At 35.4% G+C, this 18,144-nt stretch overlaps 1 protein-coding gene across 2 annotated transcripts in view; it reads right to left on the bottom strand.

The window, feature by feature from the left end:
* Window positions 1-18,144, bottom strand: part of LOC111143190 (ecotropic viral integration site 5) — a 148,605-nt gene that overhangs the window by 104,691 nt on the left and 25,770 nt on the right. For both annotated transcript variants that reach the window (XM_022496721.1, XM_022496722.1), the window contains 3 exons: window positions 17,963-18,052; window positions 17,653-17,750; window positions 6,628-6,688 (listed from right to left, as the gene is read on the bottom strand). In XM_022496721.1, the coding sequence (XP_022352429.1) occupies window positions 6,628-6,688; window positions 17,653-17,750; window positions 17,963-18,052 (249 nt within the window). The remainder of the gene's footprint in view (window positions 1-6,627; window positions 6,689-17,652; window positions 17,751-17,962; window positions 18,053-18,144) is intronic.

An 18,144-nucleotide genomic window follows, 5' to 3' on the forward strand; every position in this document is an offset into this window, starting at 1 on the left:
TATAACTTCATTTTAGAATCCTTGGAGTTACTTCTCCATTTTGCCATCATTGAAACTTCAAATTTCCCTTACCTTTTGTACAAATTTACCCCGGAACTTAATCCAGCCTTCTTCCAACCCTACCATCCTCTAAATTCCTGCTTTTAAAAATGTTTTCCTCGAGGACCCCTGGGTGGCTCAGTTGGTTAAGTGACTGCCTTCGACTCAGGTCATGATCCTAGACCCAGATGGAGTCCCTCGTCGGGCTCCCTGCTCAGCAGGGAGTTTGCTTCTCCCTCTTACCCTCCCCCCTCTCCTACTCTCTCATGCTCTCTCTCAAAGAAATAAAATCTTAAAAATCATAACTTTATTTAACACAGAGTTCTTTTTGTCTCTCCCCTTCATTCATCCTTTTTAAATGCCTTTATGCCAAGTTTTTCAGTGATAATTTATTAGGTTCTATCCTATTTCCCAGATGTTTTTATTCCTATTTTAAGTGGAATTTCTTTTTCTAAGATATATTTTTAAGTTAAATTTTTTTTATTTTTTTAAGATTTTATTTATTTATTACAGTGAGAGAGAGCACAAGCTGGGGAGCGGCAGGCAGAGGAAAAGGGAGAGGGAGAAGCAGGCTTCCTGCAGAGCAGAGGGAACCTGATGTGGGGTTCAGTCCCAGGACTCTGGGTCATCCCAGGACCCTGAGATCATGACCTGAGCTGAAGACAGTCGCCTAACCAACTGACCCACTCAGGCACCCTTTTTCTAAGATATTTTGATACATAGGAAAATTGATGACTAAAATCTATCATTTGATTGAATTCTCATTAATTTTTGACTACCTATCTTTTTAATTACATTTGCCAGAGTAACTGAAGAGTATTTTCTAAACTTTAAAGTGAAAACCATAAAGAGGAAGACAGATACATACTTAAAAAAAAAAAGAGGGAGAGACTTTTGACCTATCTAATTAGAAAAGAGAAAAAAAATTAGAAAAGAGAAAATGAAGAGTGAGAGCAAAAATGAAATACCTAATATAAGCAAGGTGTTAGTGGAATGGAAACTCACTGCCAAAAAGAACATACCCTGGAAATACTCTTTAGGAAATTTACTGAAAAATACTAATATCCTATAATTCAATAATTCTACTCTTTACAACTGGCTAAGAAAACATAAGGTGCCGAAAACTTTATATACAAACATGCTAACTATACTTGCTATTTTTAATGGCGAAAAATGGTTAAAAAAAAAAAAAAAAAAAAAGAATATCCCCAAATGGGGAAATTTCAGTTTCTAACAACTCACTTTATTCTTGCTGTTTTATTCTTATTCATTTTATGAAATAACCCAAACTCAATAATATTCCTCACTGAGACAATCCATTGATCCTACCAACTCTCCATTGTCCCTCACTCTGATGTGCTCTCTTCCCTCTTTATAAAATTTAATTTCCTATCATTACAGATGTTCCATTCCTTTTATCCTCCCCTCTGCCCTCTCTTCCTTAGGAGATAGCATAGTTGCCTGATAAAACCACCACTCTGGGTTAACATACTGACAACTCTGTGTCTGCGCCTATGTTGGTAAATATAATTGAAGGAAAATAAAACAATGAAGTTTGTTTAAATTAATTCAGTTTAATTAAATTCAGTTGGACTACTAATGTGCCCTAGCAGCAATAATGTGTTTTCTTAGACCATGCCTTCTCTCACCCTCTCACACCCCTAATTCATACTTGTTCCTCTTTCTTCAAATCAGGATCCCTTCACCCCACTGTCACTCTCAAATGACAATCTTATTCCCAATTTCACTGAAAGAACTGAAGCAGTAAGAACAAAACTTTGCAAGCTCCCACAACTACATCCTACCTCTTACCTACATTCTTCCCATTTATTTTAGGTTCTCTCTTGTTCTTATGGATTAACTATCCACACTAGGAGACCTCATCTCCTACTATGGGGTAAATCAAAACCGTGCTGACCCTAGCAATTACCCTCTGCCATTCACACATCACCAGTTTTTCCTACGTGGTTATCACCATGAAAACGTAGCTATTTTTCCCATCTTAATGAAAAGTAAAGAAAATCAAAATCCCCTTAACATCATGACCCTAAGCTACTGTCCCATTTCTCTCTTCTTTATAGCAAATTCCCTGAAAGATATCTATACTCCCTATCTCCATTTTTTTCTAGTTTCAATCAAGTTTTAGTTCCCACTATTTCTCTGCTCTTTTCCAGCTTACCTCCACGCTGACAAATTCAATGATTATTTCTCCATCCTCAACTCACAAGAATACTCTTTAGCACTGACAGAAAAACCCTTCTCTTTCTAAAATTCTCTTTTCTCGTGCCTTTAGGACACTTAGACTTCGTGTTCTCCTGCTTTGCTCTCATCTTTCTAACTTAAATGTTGGCTTATGATCAGGCTCAATTCTTGAACTCTCTTCTCTCATCTACACTCATTCCCCAAGTAATGTCATCCACTCTAAAGGCTTTTACTATCATCATTCTGCCAATAACTTCCAAATTTATATTTTGAGCCTGCCCTATCTTAAATTCCACTCGGAATATTCAAGAAGCTACTCTGAATATCTCCTTGGCATCTGATTCTTAAATTATCTCAAACTAGGCTCTTGATACTCCTTCCCAAAGCAGAACCTCCTGCAGACTCCCCCATCTCAGGTACTGCGAACTCCGACTGTCTCCCTACTAAAGCCAAAATGCTTAATTCCTATTTCTCTCATACCTCCACAATCAACTTGTCAGCTTTATCTTTAAAGTCTATTCAGAATCCAATCACTTCTAACCACCTCAGTCCAAGCCACCATCATCTGTTGCCTGTAGTACTTCATCAGCCTTCCTGTCCCCTGCAATCTACTCTCAACATACCTTCTCCTCCATTGAAAACCCAAATGGCTTTCTAGGTTCAAAGTCAAAATCTTCACATGTTCAACAACAGCCAACTCCTGTTACTTTCCTGATCATGTATACTGTCCCATCCACAATGGTTTCCTTACTATTTCTCCCTGGGCACATTCCTGACTGTCCATCAGGCACATTCCTACTCTCCGTCCAGATATCTATTTATCTAGCTCGCTCACTTCCTTCAGCTATTTATTCAAAAGTAATCCAGTCAACTTCTCTAAATTTTCAATCCAAACACCATCATTTTACTCTCCCTTCCCAGATGTATTCTTTTCTCTGTTTAACACTTAACTTCATCAAAATATTATATATTTTACTTTTCTGTTTATTGTCTGACTCCCATACTAGAATGTAAGCTCCATGAGGGCAGAAAATTGGTCTATTTCAGCAAAACGTTTCAAGTGCCTAGAATAGTGTTTGGACATGTAGTAGGCTCTACAAACACCTAAAATGGATGACTTGAATAAATTACGTTACTCTATCACCCCCACTGGATATTATTATACAGCCATTCTTTTTTTATTGAAAGCTTATGATGCCACAGAAAAATGGGCATCTGAATCTTTCTTACATCACAATATATTAAGTCTTTTTTGGAAAGCAGCACAGTGTATATATACATTGAAGAGTATGTATGGGTCTTAGAAAAACATAAATCAGATTTCAAATCCTTGACTTTCACCATTTTCTAGCAATGTGACCACTAGCATATTTTTTGAGCTTTTTGAAGCTCAAAAAGACAAGGATAAGAACCTTCTCATAAGGTTATTAAAGGCATAAAAGTAGATGATACATGTAAATGACCCCTTACATATTAAGTGTTAAATAAATGTGTCAATACTAACACTTCATACTGATTGTTAAATGTAATGCCTGGATGACTCATATAACATTTCTCATGTTTTCCTTTTTTACACCAGGCAGTGAATACACAAATGTTTTTATATTATTCTTTTTCAGCATATCTGGAACACTTCATAATTTTTAAATTAAAAAAAAAAAAAATTGAACTTCTGACTAAAAACCAGTCAGAATCTCTAACTGTTCCCATTTGCAGGGCTTAAATCTCTACATCCCAAAGCACAAAATTTAAATATGAATGTTAGATTATCAGCTCAACTGTCAGTCTTAAATAGAATGGGGGAATAAAGGTTTTCTTTAAAGATTTGTGAGGTACCCTAATATAAACTAGAATTTTAATTTTTCTTACCTCCTCCCCCTCACCTGAAAGAGCAATAGATTGGAAAAGGATACTGAGAAAGCTGTTTCTATTAATAAAAAATTTCACACAACAAAATGTAAGATTCTCCATATAAAACAATTACTATCAAAATCTTTCTGTAACACTTTTAGAAAAGGGTTGGAAAATACTTAAAAGTTACACCTTCATCACAGAGCCTCCAGATATAATTCTTAGACAAAAAGGTCCACAACCCAAAGGTCTTAGAATTTTAAGTAAAAAAAAAAAAAGGAAACTTTATCAATGGCAGATTTTTTACTTCCACACCAAAACATCAAATAATTTGTTAATCATACCATTTGCCTGTATAAAAAACAGTTTAAGATTATCTCTCTGAAGGCTCTGAGAAGGACTAAGGCAAGAAAGCATTAGTTTAAGAGAGCTCATTCCCTTGTTTTTATAAGGGACCCTAGAAAGAAGGGAAGAGAGTGTGACTAAGGAAGTGGCATTTCCCATTTTAGAGAAAGCCTCCAATAATACATGGCTAACTATCTGTAATGCAGTGGTCATCTGATTATGACTGAGATGAGTTGCCAGGTCCAAGTCAAAAATCAGACATACCCAAGCTTATATAAAGTAAAAAAAAGAAAGTGCAGTCCCACAAAAATGGTCATGGCTTTGCCCTTTTAGGTGGCAGGAGGAATAAAGAAGGAGATGAAAATGGTTTGAGAATAAGAAAAAACTATGTGGAAACAAAATTTTGTAAAAAGAACAAACTACCTTTGAGATGAGCAGATTTTATTTACCCAATGTGATACTAACTTTTTGAACTTTCATTCTCCCCCACCCGCCAGTTTCACTTCTATGAACACTTTGTGCCATCTGTTTTTTCCCGAGACACATGAAGCTGGCATTCAGAAGGATTCTGTGAGGTATATTAACCATAAATTTCTCCCAAAACTGAAATTTGAGAAAAACTGCAAATACAAGCTAAATTGTGCTAAAGATCTTTCTGAAAAGGCCTCTTGGTATTCCTACTCTTCGTGTGATTTAATTTTAGAAGAAACTTCTTTAAGAGCAAAGACTGTTCATAGAACTGTGATTTTTTTTTTTTTTTTTGCAATGACATAGCATGGTGACATGAACAGGATGGCTTCCCATCCTCAGATTCTTGATTTGCAGTTCCGAATATTCGTGGTATGCGATAACCCATACTCTCTCCCCACTCATCAGGATGACGTACTTTTCTACTTTCAGTAGGTTGAAGTGGAGGGTATGATTTAATGTTACTCTTACTCATGATACCTAAAAGAAAAGCAAATAGTAGAGCAGCAGTTGGGTGACATAATTTTTAAAAAGGAGGGACAAACATCCACAAGGGTCTTTTCTTTCTTTCTGAAAAATGTAGAAGTATCTATTTCCATTTAATAGGGAATACTGATAGAAATGAAAATAAAACATCTAGAAAAGGGAAACAGATGAGAGAAAGGTCACACAGAAACAAAGGAGAGGTTTCTCTGAGGAGGCTTGAGGCTTTTGAGAAGGACCATGGCAAAAAAGAATACCAATTTCATAAAACTCATTCCCTTACTTGTAAAAAGGGCCCGTAGATGTGAGTAGTGAAGAGGTACTTTATAGCAAAAGTGATTAAGTCACAGCTAAATAATCATAAGTAAGGTGGTCATCTAATGTCTTGCCAGGTTCAAGTCAAAACTCAGACACATCCAAATGTAGAGTTTAAAAAAAAAGGGGGAGAGTCACTCAAAACTTGTTCCTTTATGTTTTTTGTGGGGTTTTGGGTTTTTTTTGGAAGGGGGAGATTACAGACAAAAAGATAAGAAATAGGATCAGTGAGTCACTGAGTTTCTTCACTAATTCCTGCTTCTACTCATTATCTCCATCCTGAAATGTCAACGTAAAACCTATAGAACTTTCCTTAACTTCCAGCTAAATAATGCCAAAGATCCTCAACTTAAGAACTTCTGACCTACAGGGGATACAAATAAAAATTTTAAGGTATACATAGGAATTTATATATCCCTCAAAATTGGCAATATACCTGGTTCCTATAGAGAGTTCAAAAGTATAACCTTTGCTTAGAGATTAGAAAATTGAATTAGTCCAAGTTTCCTGAAGCTCTAAGGCAGCCGTAATTAGTTCTGGTGCAATGATTTGCTCTATTTGGTGTACCTCAGACTACACTGCTGCTAGTCTATGTACATTATAGATAGACTTCTCCATATTTTTAAAAACATGCTTAAACGAATTGGTCATTATCTTCCCCATAGAAGTATTTTCTCTTAACGACCCACCAACAAATCTAGAAACAGCTGTTCTCACACTAGAATGAAAACCATTTGTTGCATTATTCTGGATTTTGAAGTGTCTATTTTTAACTATAACATAGTGGGATGATAAATAAATTCATCAGTAAGTAATAAACATCGCTGTTAAATGTGTTACAGGAAATAGATATATCAACATAACCAAATGACTGACTTTAATAAGTTTATGTTTGGCACTTTAAAAAAGTCCTGAGATGCTTACTTTAATTTCAACTTGCTCTTCCATTTCTTTAGTTTTTATTGTAGTGTATTCCTTTTCAAGCCTAAGAAGGAAAAAAAAATTAACAATATGTTCTTATTTAGTTACTAAATTATAAAATTTTAACCTATTTATTAACACAAAATATAATTCCAGTAGGTACCCCCCAACTAATAAATTGAGATACTTGATATTAGAAAAATAATCTGAATAATTACATGGATTCTTACCTAAAAAACTATTTCACAAATAACAAAAATGAGAACCACACACAAATAAACTTTAGAAAGTGAAATATATAAGGCATTTAAGAACTGAGTATATAGATTCTATTTAGCCCTAAACTTATAAAAAGAACTATCATTCTTCCTCAGATTAAAATACAATGGTTAAAATCCACTTTAACTGAGAAAAAAAAAAAAGTACTAAAAATGGTATTAAAGTTATAATGGGGAAAGAGGAACAATTCTTTTTTAAAGATTTTATTTATGAAAAAAAAAAAGATTTTATTTATGTATTTGAGAGAGTGAGACAGAACAAGTAGGAGGAGCAGCATAGGGAGAGGGAGAAGCAGGCTCCCCAATGAGCAGGGGCTTAATCCCAGGACCCTGAAATCATGACCTGAGCCAAAGGCAGACATTTAACTGACTGAGCCACCCAGGTGTCCCGGAAAAGCTCTTTCCAATAAAAGGATTCCTGAACACTGAAAGAGTGAGGCAAATAAAAAATCACCATGAAAAAATAGTAATAATAAAAATAAATTAAATAAATTTAAAATCACCATTAGAATTCTCCCAGAAGCAAGAAAACCCCCACAGGCAAGGAAAACCAGTGGAAGCTAAAATTAGTAGGTAAAAAGTATAAGCACAGTCTTAAAGTATCTCTCAAAATATTTAGATATTACCAAGGGAAAAACAGTAGATTTGTACTACAGTATCTTGACAGCACCTGAGCTAACTGATCAAGGTTAATACTACTAATAATACATGTTGATATCAAGCACCCCTTGTTAAGATGTACTGAGAAGGGTACCTCACCTCCATGATATCCTTCCCAAGAATGTATATCCTCAATCTAATCAAGAGAAATCATCAAACTCAAATCAGCAAACCCACTGACTGGCTCACTTCAGAAATATCAAGGTCATGAAAGATAAAACTGAAGAACTGAAGAACTGTCACTAACTATAGAAGAGTAAGAAATGACAAATGCAAGGTACTACATTTATACTACTGTAAGTATAAAATTATCTTTACAAAAATTTATAGGTGGGAAAAGTTATTCCCACCAAGTTATTTTTAGATCTTACTCTGGGCCAAAAATGTTAATAACAAGTTTAACTACTCCTAATACTAAAAACCTAGGCCCCCAAAACTTAGAGCTGTCAAAAATCAAATTCTCCCTCAAAGGAGAAAAACCTATTATTTACCATATATAAAATTTAACTCACAATAACTTTTTTACTGTGATAAAATACACATAGCAAAATTTACCATCATAACCATTTTTAGCTACACAGTTCAGTGGTATTAAATACATTTATAATGTTGTACAGCCATCACCATCATGTGCATTGTTCTGTTCTTTTCATCAACTGAAATTCTATACCCTTAAATAAGAAAACCCATTCCTCTCACCAGGTCCTGGCAACAACCATTTTACATTCTGTCTCTATAATTCTGACATTAAGTATATCATATATATGGAATCACACAGTATTTGTACCATTGTGAGGAGATTTTACCCAGCTTAAAGTCCCCCGGGTTCATCTATATTATACCTATGTTGAGCATCTTTTTATGTACTTATTGTCGTTTGTATTTCTTCTTTGGAGAAATGTCTATTCAAGTCCTTTGCCAATTTTTGAATCCTCTTGTGTTTTTTGCTGCTGAGTTTTAGGAGTTCTCAGTACACTGTGAATATTAATCATTTATCCAATACATGCTTTGCAAGTATCTTCTCCCACTTTTGAGAGTGTCTTTGGATGTGCAAAATTTTTAAATTTTCACAAAGTTCAATTTATCTATTTTGTATTTTGTTACTTGAACCTTTAGTGTCAAATCCAAAAAGTCATTGTCAAATCTAATTCCAAGCTTTTTGTCCAATGTTTTCATCTAAGAGTTTTACTGTTTTAGTTCTTACATTTAAATGTTTGATCCATTCTGACTTATATTGTGCATATGATATAAAAAAGGGTCCAACTTTGTTTTTCTGCATGTGACTATCCAGTTTTCCCAGCATCCTTTGTTGAAAAGACAGACCTTTCCCTACTGAATGGTCTTAGCACCCATCAAAAATCATCTTGGGAGATTTCTTAGGAGTGCTATTCTATTCCATTGGTCTAGATGTCTATCTTTATTCTAGTACCCTGTTTTGATTATGATAGCTTTATAGTAAGCTTGGAAATCAGGAAGTAGGAGTCCTCCAGGTTTTTGGTTCTTTTTCAAGATGGTTTTAGCTATTTGGGTCCTTTCAGTTTACTAATGAAGTTTAGGATGGAGTTTTCTATTTTTGCAAAAAATATCATTTTAAGAGAGACTTCAGTTCACTCTATAGATCATATTGGGTAATACTGATGTGTTAACAATATTACGTTGTCTTCCAATCAATGAACATAGAATATGCTTTTATTTATGTCTTAATATCTTTCAGAAATGTCTGCAGTTTTCATTGTATACATGTTTCACTTCCTTCGTTAATTCTCCGTATTTTATTCTTTTTGATGCTATTGTAAATGGAATAGTTTTCTTAATTCCTTCTATGTTATTCATTGTTAAGGTATAGAAATGCAACTAACTTTTTGTGGGTTGACTTTGTAACCTACTATTTTGCTGCATTCATTAGCTGTTTTTTGTAGAAGGGTTTTTCTACATAAAAGATCATGTTGTCTGCCAACTGAGATAATCTTAATTTTTCTTTTCCAATTTGGATTTTTATTTTCCTCTTTATTTCTTTTGCTACTTCCAGTACTATGTTGAACAGAAATGGCAATATCAAGGATCCTTGCCTTGTTTCTGACCTTAGAGGGAAAGTTTTTAGTCTTTCACCATTGAATAAAATGCTCACTGTGGGTTTTTCATATATGGATGGTTTTTATTATGTTGAGGTAGTTGCCTTCTTTTCCTTCTCTGCTGAGTGTTTCAATCATCAAAGGATACTGAATTTTGTCAAATACATTTTATCTGTCATTTGAGATGATCCTCTTTTCTTTCCCTTTATTCTGTTAATGTGGTATATTACATTGAGCAATTTTTGTATGTTGAATTATCCCTGCATTCTAGGAATAAATCCCATTTGGTAGTGGTATATAGTCTTTTTAGTACACTGCTGAATTTGGTTTACCAATATTTTGTTGAGGACTTTTGCATCAATGTTTTTAGGGATATTTATGTATAGTTTTCTTATAGTGTTCTTATCTTTCCTTATCTGGTTTTGGTATCAGGGTCATGACGCTGGCCTCCTAGAATAAGTTAGGAAGTATTCCCTTCTATTTTTTGAAAAAGTTTAAAAAGATATTAGTTCTTTAAATGTGTAGTAGAATTCACCAGTAAACCAACAAATCCAGGGATTTTCTTCTTAAGAGACCTTTGATTATAGATTCAGTCACCTTACTAGTTATAGATCTACTCTGATTTTCCATTCCTTTGTGATTTAGTCTTTGTATGCATGTGCACTGGCCATAATCACTTTTTAAGATATTTTTAAATGTTTAAAATTTTAACTCCAGTGTAGTTAACACAAAGTGTTATATTAGCTTCGCGTATACAGTATCTACTCTTAAATTATGTAGAAAACAAGCTTTGGAGTTACAAACAAAAATTACATTAATACTAGCTTTGAGACCAGTAATTGTTCTTTTTTTAAGATTTCATTTATTTATTTGAGAGGGAGAGATAGGAAGAGAGCAAGCAAGCAGGGAGAGGGACAGAGGGGGAGGAGAAAGGAGAGGGAGAGCATCTCAAGTAAACTCTGTGCCAGAGCACAGAGCCCAATATGGGGCTCAGTCCCATGACCCTGGGATCATGACCTGAGCCAAAATTAAGAGTCAGACACTCAACCAAGTCACCCAGACACTCCAGTTTTCTTTAAAATATTAGCCTTAATTCATGTAGAAAACAAAAAGTGGAGTTACAACCCACTGTTAAAATAATAGCTTTTATAATTGCCCATGTGTTTACCTTAATTAGGATCTTTCTTTTTATTATTTTAAGATTTTATTTATTTATTTGACAGAGACAGACACAGCGAGAGAGGGAGCACAAGCAGGAGGAGTGGGAGAGGGAGAAGCAGGCTTCCCACCAAGCAGACAGCCTGATATTCTCTCTGACTCTTCCTCTCTTCTGGGACTCCCACAATGTGTATGTTGGTCCCCTTAGGCTCTGTTCAGTTTTCTTTTATCTTTTTTCTTTTTGTTCCTCAAATTCAGTAATTTCTAATATTTTGTCTTCAAGTTCACTTATTCTTCTGCCTGCTCAAATCTGCTCTTTAATCACTCTATGAATTTTTCATTTCAGTTACTGAACTTTTCAGATCCAGAATTTTTGTTTCCTTTTAAGTTTTCTATCTCTTTACTGGTATTTCCATTTTGTTTGTCTATCTTTTTCTCAATCTTCCCCACATCTTCCTTTAGTTCTTTGAGCTTCTTCTAAAGTCTCTGTCTACTTTATCTGCCATCGAGTCTCTTTCAGAGAGATCTGAACTTGAACAACATGAGAATCAGAAGTGCTGACACCCCTGGACAGTTGAAAATCTGTGTATAAATTTTGACTCTCTAAAAAGTTCACTACTGTTGACTGGAGCCCTTACCAATAGCACAGTCAACATAGGTTTTCTATATATTATATACAGTAATCTTATGATGAATATAAGTATAGAAAAGAAAATGTTACTAAGAAAATTATAAGAGAACATTCATTTGCAATACTGTACTGCATTTATCAAAAACAATCTGCATATAAGTGGATGAGTGCAGTTCAAATCCATGTTGTTCAAGGGTCAATATTCTTTTCCTTTGGGGCATACTTTTCTTTTTTTCCATATGCCTGTGATTTTTGTTAAAAACTAGACATTTGTGGGGCTCCTGGGTGGCTCAGTGGGTTAGAGCCTCTGCCTTCAGCTCAGGTCATGATCCCAGGGTCCTGGATCAAGCCCCGCATCATCGGGCTCTCTGCTCAGCAGGGAGCCTGCTTCCCCCTCTCTCTCTCTGCCTGCCTCTCTGCCTACTTGTGATCTCTGCCTGTCAAATAAATAAAATCTTAGGAAAAAAAAAAAAAAACTAGACATTTGAAACTAGTAATGTAGTAACTCGAAAAATCAGTCTCCCCTCTCCTCAGAGCTCGCTGTTTTTTGTTACTGATTTTGTCTTGTTGATTGTTATAGGCTACCTTTGTGCTGAAGATGAACCTGATAGTTCAGGTTCTGAGCTGTATGTAAACTGTCTCGGGACTTTTCTGAGACTTTCCCTGGGCATGCACAGTCACTTTCTCATTTCCCTCAAATACGTAGTTTTTTTAATGTTCCAGTCTTTCCTGTCCGTCTCCCAAAAGGGCAAAAAAAGAAAAATAAAGGGAAGAGAAAGGATGATGTCCTTTAAATCTCTTGGCAGTTATGTCAGCTGGAGGAAGAGGAGACTTACAACAATGGGGAGTGGTGCAACACCAATGGCTGCTCACTTCCTTGCACCTATGATCAGGAACAGCACTGCAACCACTGATCAGAGCACACAGATCCCTGATATCTACAAGACAAGGTCATTTTTGCCCACCCTGGTTCCCACAACTGCATGAAGGTTGCTCAAGAAATACTAGCACAGCTGCCTACCATGAGGCTGAAGGGTAGAGGATAGTGCTAAGGGGTGTTAATGTGCTAAGAGTTAAAACTGACCAAATTAACCACAATTCACCATCGAAGGCTTCCCCTAAAAGTTCAAAGGTTTATAGTAAGCCCCAGGGTTCCAAAACAGTCCCATCAGATTCTGCTACTGCAATTGTTGTTTTGTGGGAGACAGATTCCTGGTGCCCTCTACTCCATCTTCCCACAATCCTCCCTCAAATATGACTTTTTAATGCAGGTTGTTATGCCAATTTGGAGGCTAAGAACAATTGAGAAACTTGCCTAAGGTCACACCCTTGACTGCTGTACTACTATGTCTCTTATTTTAGTATACCTACAAGGATAGCACATCCTAAAAAGTTTATAGAAGACTCTAAAGAGGTACAAAATGTTTTGAACAATGGCTATACTGCTGGAAGTTTACAGTCTTCACTAGTGCCTACTTTGAAGTGAATATTTTGTTATGTGTAGGTGATAAATGTAATCATTACTCACTCATATGCCTAAAACAAAATACTAGAAATCATCATTTAATCCTTGCTTCCCAATTCAGTCACCAACCACATTCAATTCAACTTTCTTAACTATGCTCTAAAATATATTATTCCTCCTTCAACTGTACTGATAGAGGTTTTTTAATAAACTTTGTTTTTTGAGAAGAGTTTTACACCTACAAAATAAGTAAAAAGAGTAAAGAGTTCCCATATACCTTGTCCCCAGTTTCTCCTATGTTTAACATTTTACATTATATAGTACATTTGTAACAATTAATAAACTAATATTGATACACTGTTAACTAAAGTCCATACTAAATTCATATCTCTAAATTTTTATCTAATGTCCTTTTCCTATTCTAGGGTTCCATCCAGGGAATCACATTACATTAAGTTGCCACGCCTTCTTAGGCTCCTCTTGGCTGTGATAATTTCTAAGACTTTCCAGGTTTTTGATGAACTTGATTGTTTGAGGAGTACTGACCAGATATTTTGAAGAATATTCCTCAGTTGGGATTTCTCTTATGTTTGTTTGTGACTGTATTGAGGTTTTGGGTTTAGAGGAAGACCACAGAAGTCAGTCCCATTTTCAGTCCCATTTTCATTTGATCATTTGTATCAAGGGTACAAATTATCACCAGGATATCACTATTGATATATTGACCTTGATCAGTGGGCCAAGGTGTGCTTATAAGGTTTCTACAAAGTGACTTCAAAGTAGCTATAGAGCTACACCATTCTTTTATTGGCAGCATTTTTAGGCCTTCATTATACCTTGCCTTAATTACCAGAGGATACTCCTAATTGTTCTCTCTGCTGCCAGTTTCATAATTCAATCTTTTCTGCACACTATTGCCAGGATGACATTTTTACAATGTTGATTTGGATCATACCACTCCCAGAGGCCAACTGCTTCAGTGTCTATCCATTACCTTCAGGCTGCATTTTAAAGGCTTACTAAAAGAAATCAAGGCTCTTTGGAGAAATGATTTGCTCCTGTGCAGGAGCAGGTAAGGCATAAGATGATCCTAGAGCTTTTTGTTGTCTTAAAATAAGGAAATTCTCAAAGAATCATGGGGACATGTCAAAAGGACAAAACAGTCAGCTTGAAAGGACTCCTACTGGACAAAGCAGGGACAAATGGAAAGTAATGAATTATAGTTCACCAAATAAAAAAAGAGCCTACAAATTCACACTTATATAAATAAGTTAATAAATATATTAGCAAAAAGGAAAAGCTCTTCCTTACAGTAGAAAGCCAATTAATAAAGAAGGAATGAGAGAGTGAGAAAATCATAAGTGGATGTAAATCTGGTGAGGGAAGATGTGGTAAGGAACAAGATATTATATAATCTCAAAGCATCTGGAAACAAACAATAATAGACAAAGTAATAACGTTACAGTAGTTAAGCTTGGCAGACATCACCTTATTAACCCAGTGATTATAGAGATATCATCATCAATTCTGAGATTAACCAGTGGCACATACCTACTGCATGGTTAATTGAGAAGATACATCATTGGTGTACCTGCCAAAAAAGTACAACCTAAAACTACTCAACGAGGAAATGTCAGAAAAACCCAAACTACAGGATCTTCCACAAAATAACTAGCTTATACTCTTCAAATATATCAAGACATACAAGAAGAGTGGAGGGAGTGCTTGAGATTAAAGGAGATTGATCTGACACAATTAATGCAATACATGATCCTGGAGTACTTAAAGTGGATCCAAAACCCAGGAGGTGAGGGGTAGGGAGTGGACAAAAGAGAGGATTCGGTGGGGGTCTGAAAGTAGATGAAGTAAATGACAAAATATTAATGTTGAATCACTATACTGCATACCTGGAACTAACACTATGTGTTAACTATATCAGAATTAAAACTTTAGGGGCAGCCTGGGTGGCTCAGTGGGTTAGGCCTCTGCCTTTGGCTCAGGTCATGATCCCAGGGTCCTGGGATCGAGTCCCACATCGGGCTCTCTGCTTGGCAGGGAGCCTGCTTCCTCCTCTCTCTCTCTCTCTCTCTCTCTGCCTACTTGTGATCTCTCTCTGTCAAATAAATAAATAAAATCTTAAAAAAAAAAAAGAATTAAAACTTTAAAAAGATGAATATTAACTGTTTAATCTGATGATAAATGGATATTTATGGATTTATTCCAGTGTCTCTCTGTATATTTGAAAAATGTCCCGAATGAAAAAAAAAAAAAATAGCAGATGGAATATGATGTGGAGCTAATGAGTATACTATTCTTTCCTTCACAACTGAGTTTCATAAAAGAAGAATGAAATGCTATGTTGAGGTAGGTTTTATTTTGTTTTTAAGTCAGAACTCAAAAATACCTTTGTACACTGAAGAAAATGAAACAGAAAGAAGGGATGAAGATAGAAGTAGAAACAGCTAGTATAGGAAAGACCTGCAAGAGATGGAAACAACATCCTGAATTAACCCTGTAAAGGCATAGATATACTATATTCTGAAAAGGGAAAAAAAAGAAATATGGCTAACTCTGTAAGCTGGAAGTCATAGGAGAAGTTCAGAGTGCTTGAAAAATGATGGCTGATGAATTAAGAAGCAAAATAACAAAAAAAATAAAAATTAAAAAAAAATAACCTGCCAAAGAGGACAAAATGGGACAGAATCTGGGAAAAATGACAAAGTTTGAAATAATCACCATGGGGAATGGGAGAATTAACCAAGGTCAATAAAAATATACATGAAGTGGCAATGGAGATAGAACTTAATGCCAGCAATTTGTTTATGCAATTTTCTCCAACACCTGGCTACATGAACACAGGGTGCAAGACATCAGACAAGGTATACTTATTTGGATCAGAGGAAGGCTATTTAACACCAGAGTAGAGATCATAAACTGGAACAGAGACACTGTATGAGAATGAAAGTGAAAGAACTAGAGAGTCGTAAGTTTGAAAAGTAAATACAATAACTAAAATTTCAGAAATGGGATTATACTAGTGATAAATAAAATCCAAAAGGAAAATCAGTTATGTTGTTCTCTGTAATTGAAGTGAAATAAATTCTTTTTTTGGCTAGTGTGATTTAAATGTGGTTTTACCAAGAGCTGGAAGTTGACATGGCTCCTAAAAGTTTTATCAATTATAGAACAGAATTGCTTTTTGGTCAATAATGTCTCAAAATCATAGTGTAATGTAATTTAAAAAGTTCACAAGTAATTCATTAATAAGAGTGAAAGCCCATAAATTGGCTTGCTTTTGCAAATTAGAGCTAATTTTATTTATTTTTAAGATTCTATTTATTTATTTGAAAGAGAGATAGACAGCAAGCACAAGTGGGGAGGAGGATCAGAGGGAGAAGCAAACTCCCTGCTGAGCAGAGAGCCTGATGCGGGGCACAACCCCAGGACCCCAAGATCAGGAGCTGAGCCAGAGGCAGACGCTTAACCTCAGAATAAGCCACCCAGGTCCTGCTAGAGCTAATTTTAATAACATAATTATCACTCATATTCTAATATACTTCCTTGGGTACGAACATCCATGGGGGTATGTGTTACACTTGAATGGAATTTTATGTTACAGCAGTGAAGATATTGAGAAATGTTAGCATATAGTATTGCTATCATTTTAAAGTATCTTGTACCACAGAAAGTAGTGTCAGGAATAGTAATTATGACCTCTGGCTAAGATTTGTTTAAATACTGGAAACTGGAGGAACAAGAGCTGTCATTCTTAATACCTTTATAACATTTCAAAAAATTAATCTTTGGGAGCCAAGACCGGTTACCTTGAACTTTGATTAAATATGTATCAAGAAAAGTTTCATTAGAAAATAATACACAGGGGCACCTGGGTGGCTCAGTGGGTTAAAGCCTCTGCCTTTGGCTTAGGTCATGGTCCCAGGGTCATGGGATCGAGCCCCGCATTGCGCTCTCAGCTTAACGGGGAGCCTGCTTCCTCCTCTCTCTCTGCCTGCCTCTCTGCCTGCCTCTCTGCCTACTTGTGATCTCTGTCAAATAAATAAATAAAATCTTAAAAAAAAAAGAGAAAGAAAGAAAATAATACACAATAAAATAAAAACTTAAACTTTCAATCTATGCCTCATGCTTATCTTGTTGGTTAGGCTAATCCTGAACTTAAGTGACACTCTGGGGCTGAGCAGAAAAGAATGTCAGTGAAGTTGGATCACACCACAGAAGTGGTTTTCAAAATAACAGCACAATCGGGGCACCTGGGTGGCTCAGTGGGTTAAAGCCTCTGCCTTCAGCTCAGGTCATGATCCCAGGGTCCTGGGATCAAGCCCCACATCAGGCTCTCTCCTCAGTGGGGAGCCTGCTTCCTCCTCTCTCTCTCTGCCTGCCTGCCTACCTGTGATCTCTGTCTGTCAAATAAATAAATAAAATCTTTTTTTAAAAAAAATAAATAAATAACAGTACAATCACAGCTATACATTTACCAGGTGCCTAATTCCAGTCAATGTAGAATGGGAAAGAGAAGTTTCACAGGTAATACATAATGGTCCCAAGCACCACTACCAAGAGATGTGCAAAATTCTAACATTAAATTTATGTTTTACTGAAACCAGTACCACCAAATAAAGTTCTACTGTTCTATAAACTGAGGAAGAATACTGTACTTATCACTGGACTATTTTGATACTTCTATTTATTCTCCTATATGCTTCAACAAATAACCATGACTAAACACCAAAATTATAAAATACTTACTTTTTCATTTTTTTTGAGTTATATTTGACTTGGTAAGCTGCCTGGATTAATTTGTCTGGACCACCATCAAACTGATGTGGAATGACCTTTTGAAAGTGCTAATAAAACACAATCAAAGAAAAGTACAAGAACTACTTAGTGTTTTAGTTATTTATTATTAACTATAAACTTATTTATATAACCATAAATTTATATAAATACATTTACATAAATACATAAAGTTATTTATATAATTATAAACTCAGTTATTTATTATTAACTAATTAACAGTAAAATCTGAAGACACTCAAGGAATCATGAACTGACCTACCTGTAACATCCCTTCCATGTCAAGTTGCATCAGTTCTGCCTGATTCATCTGAAGAAGTGCTAATCCTACTCGAAACACTATTTCTAAACCCTGTGGAAACACATTTTTATAAAGCCAAATTTATTTTACTCTTCCATCGACAAAAATTAATCATTCAAAAGAATACTAAGGTAAACATTTAG

The sequence above is a fragment of the Enhydra lutris genome, unplaced genomic scaffold (assembly GCF_002288905.1).
Source record: "Enhydra lutris kenyoni isolate GAN:26980312 unplaced genomic scaffold, ASM228890v2 scaffoldscaffold9, whole genome shotgun sequence".
Lineage (NCBI taxonomy): Eukaryota > Metazoa > Chordata > Mammalia > Carnivora > Mustelidae > Enhydra > Enhydra lutris.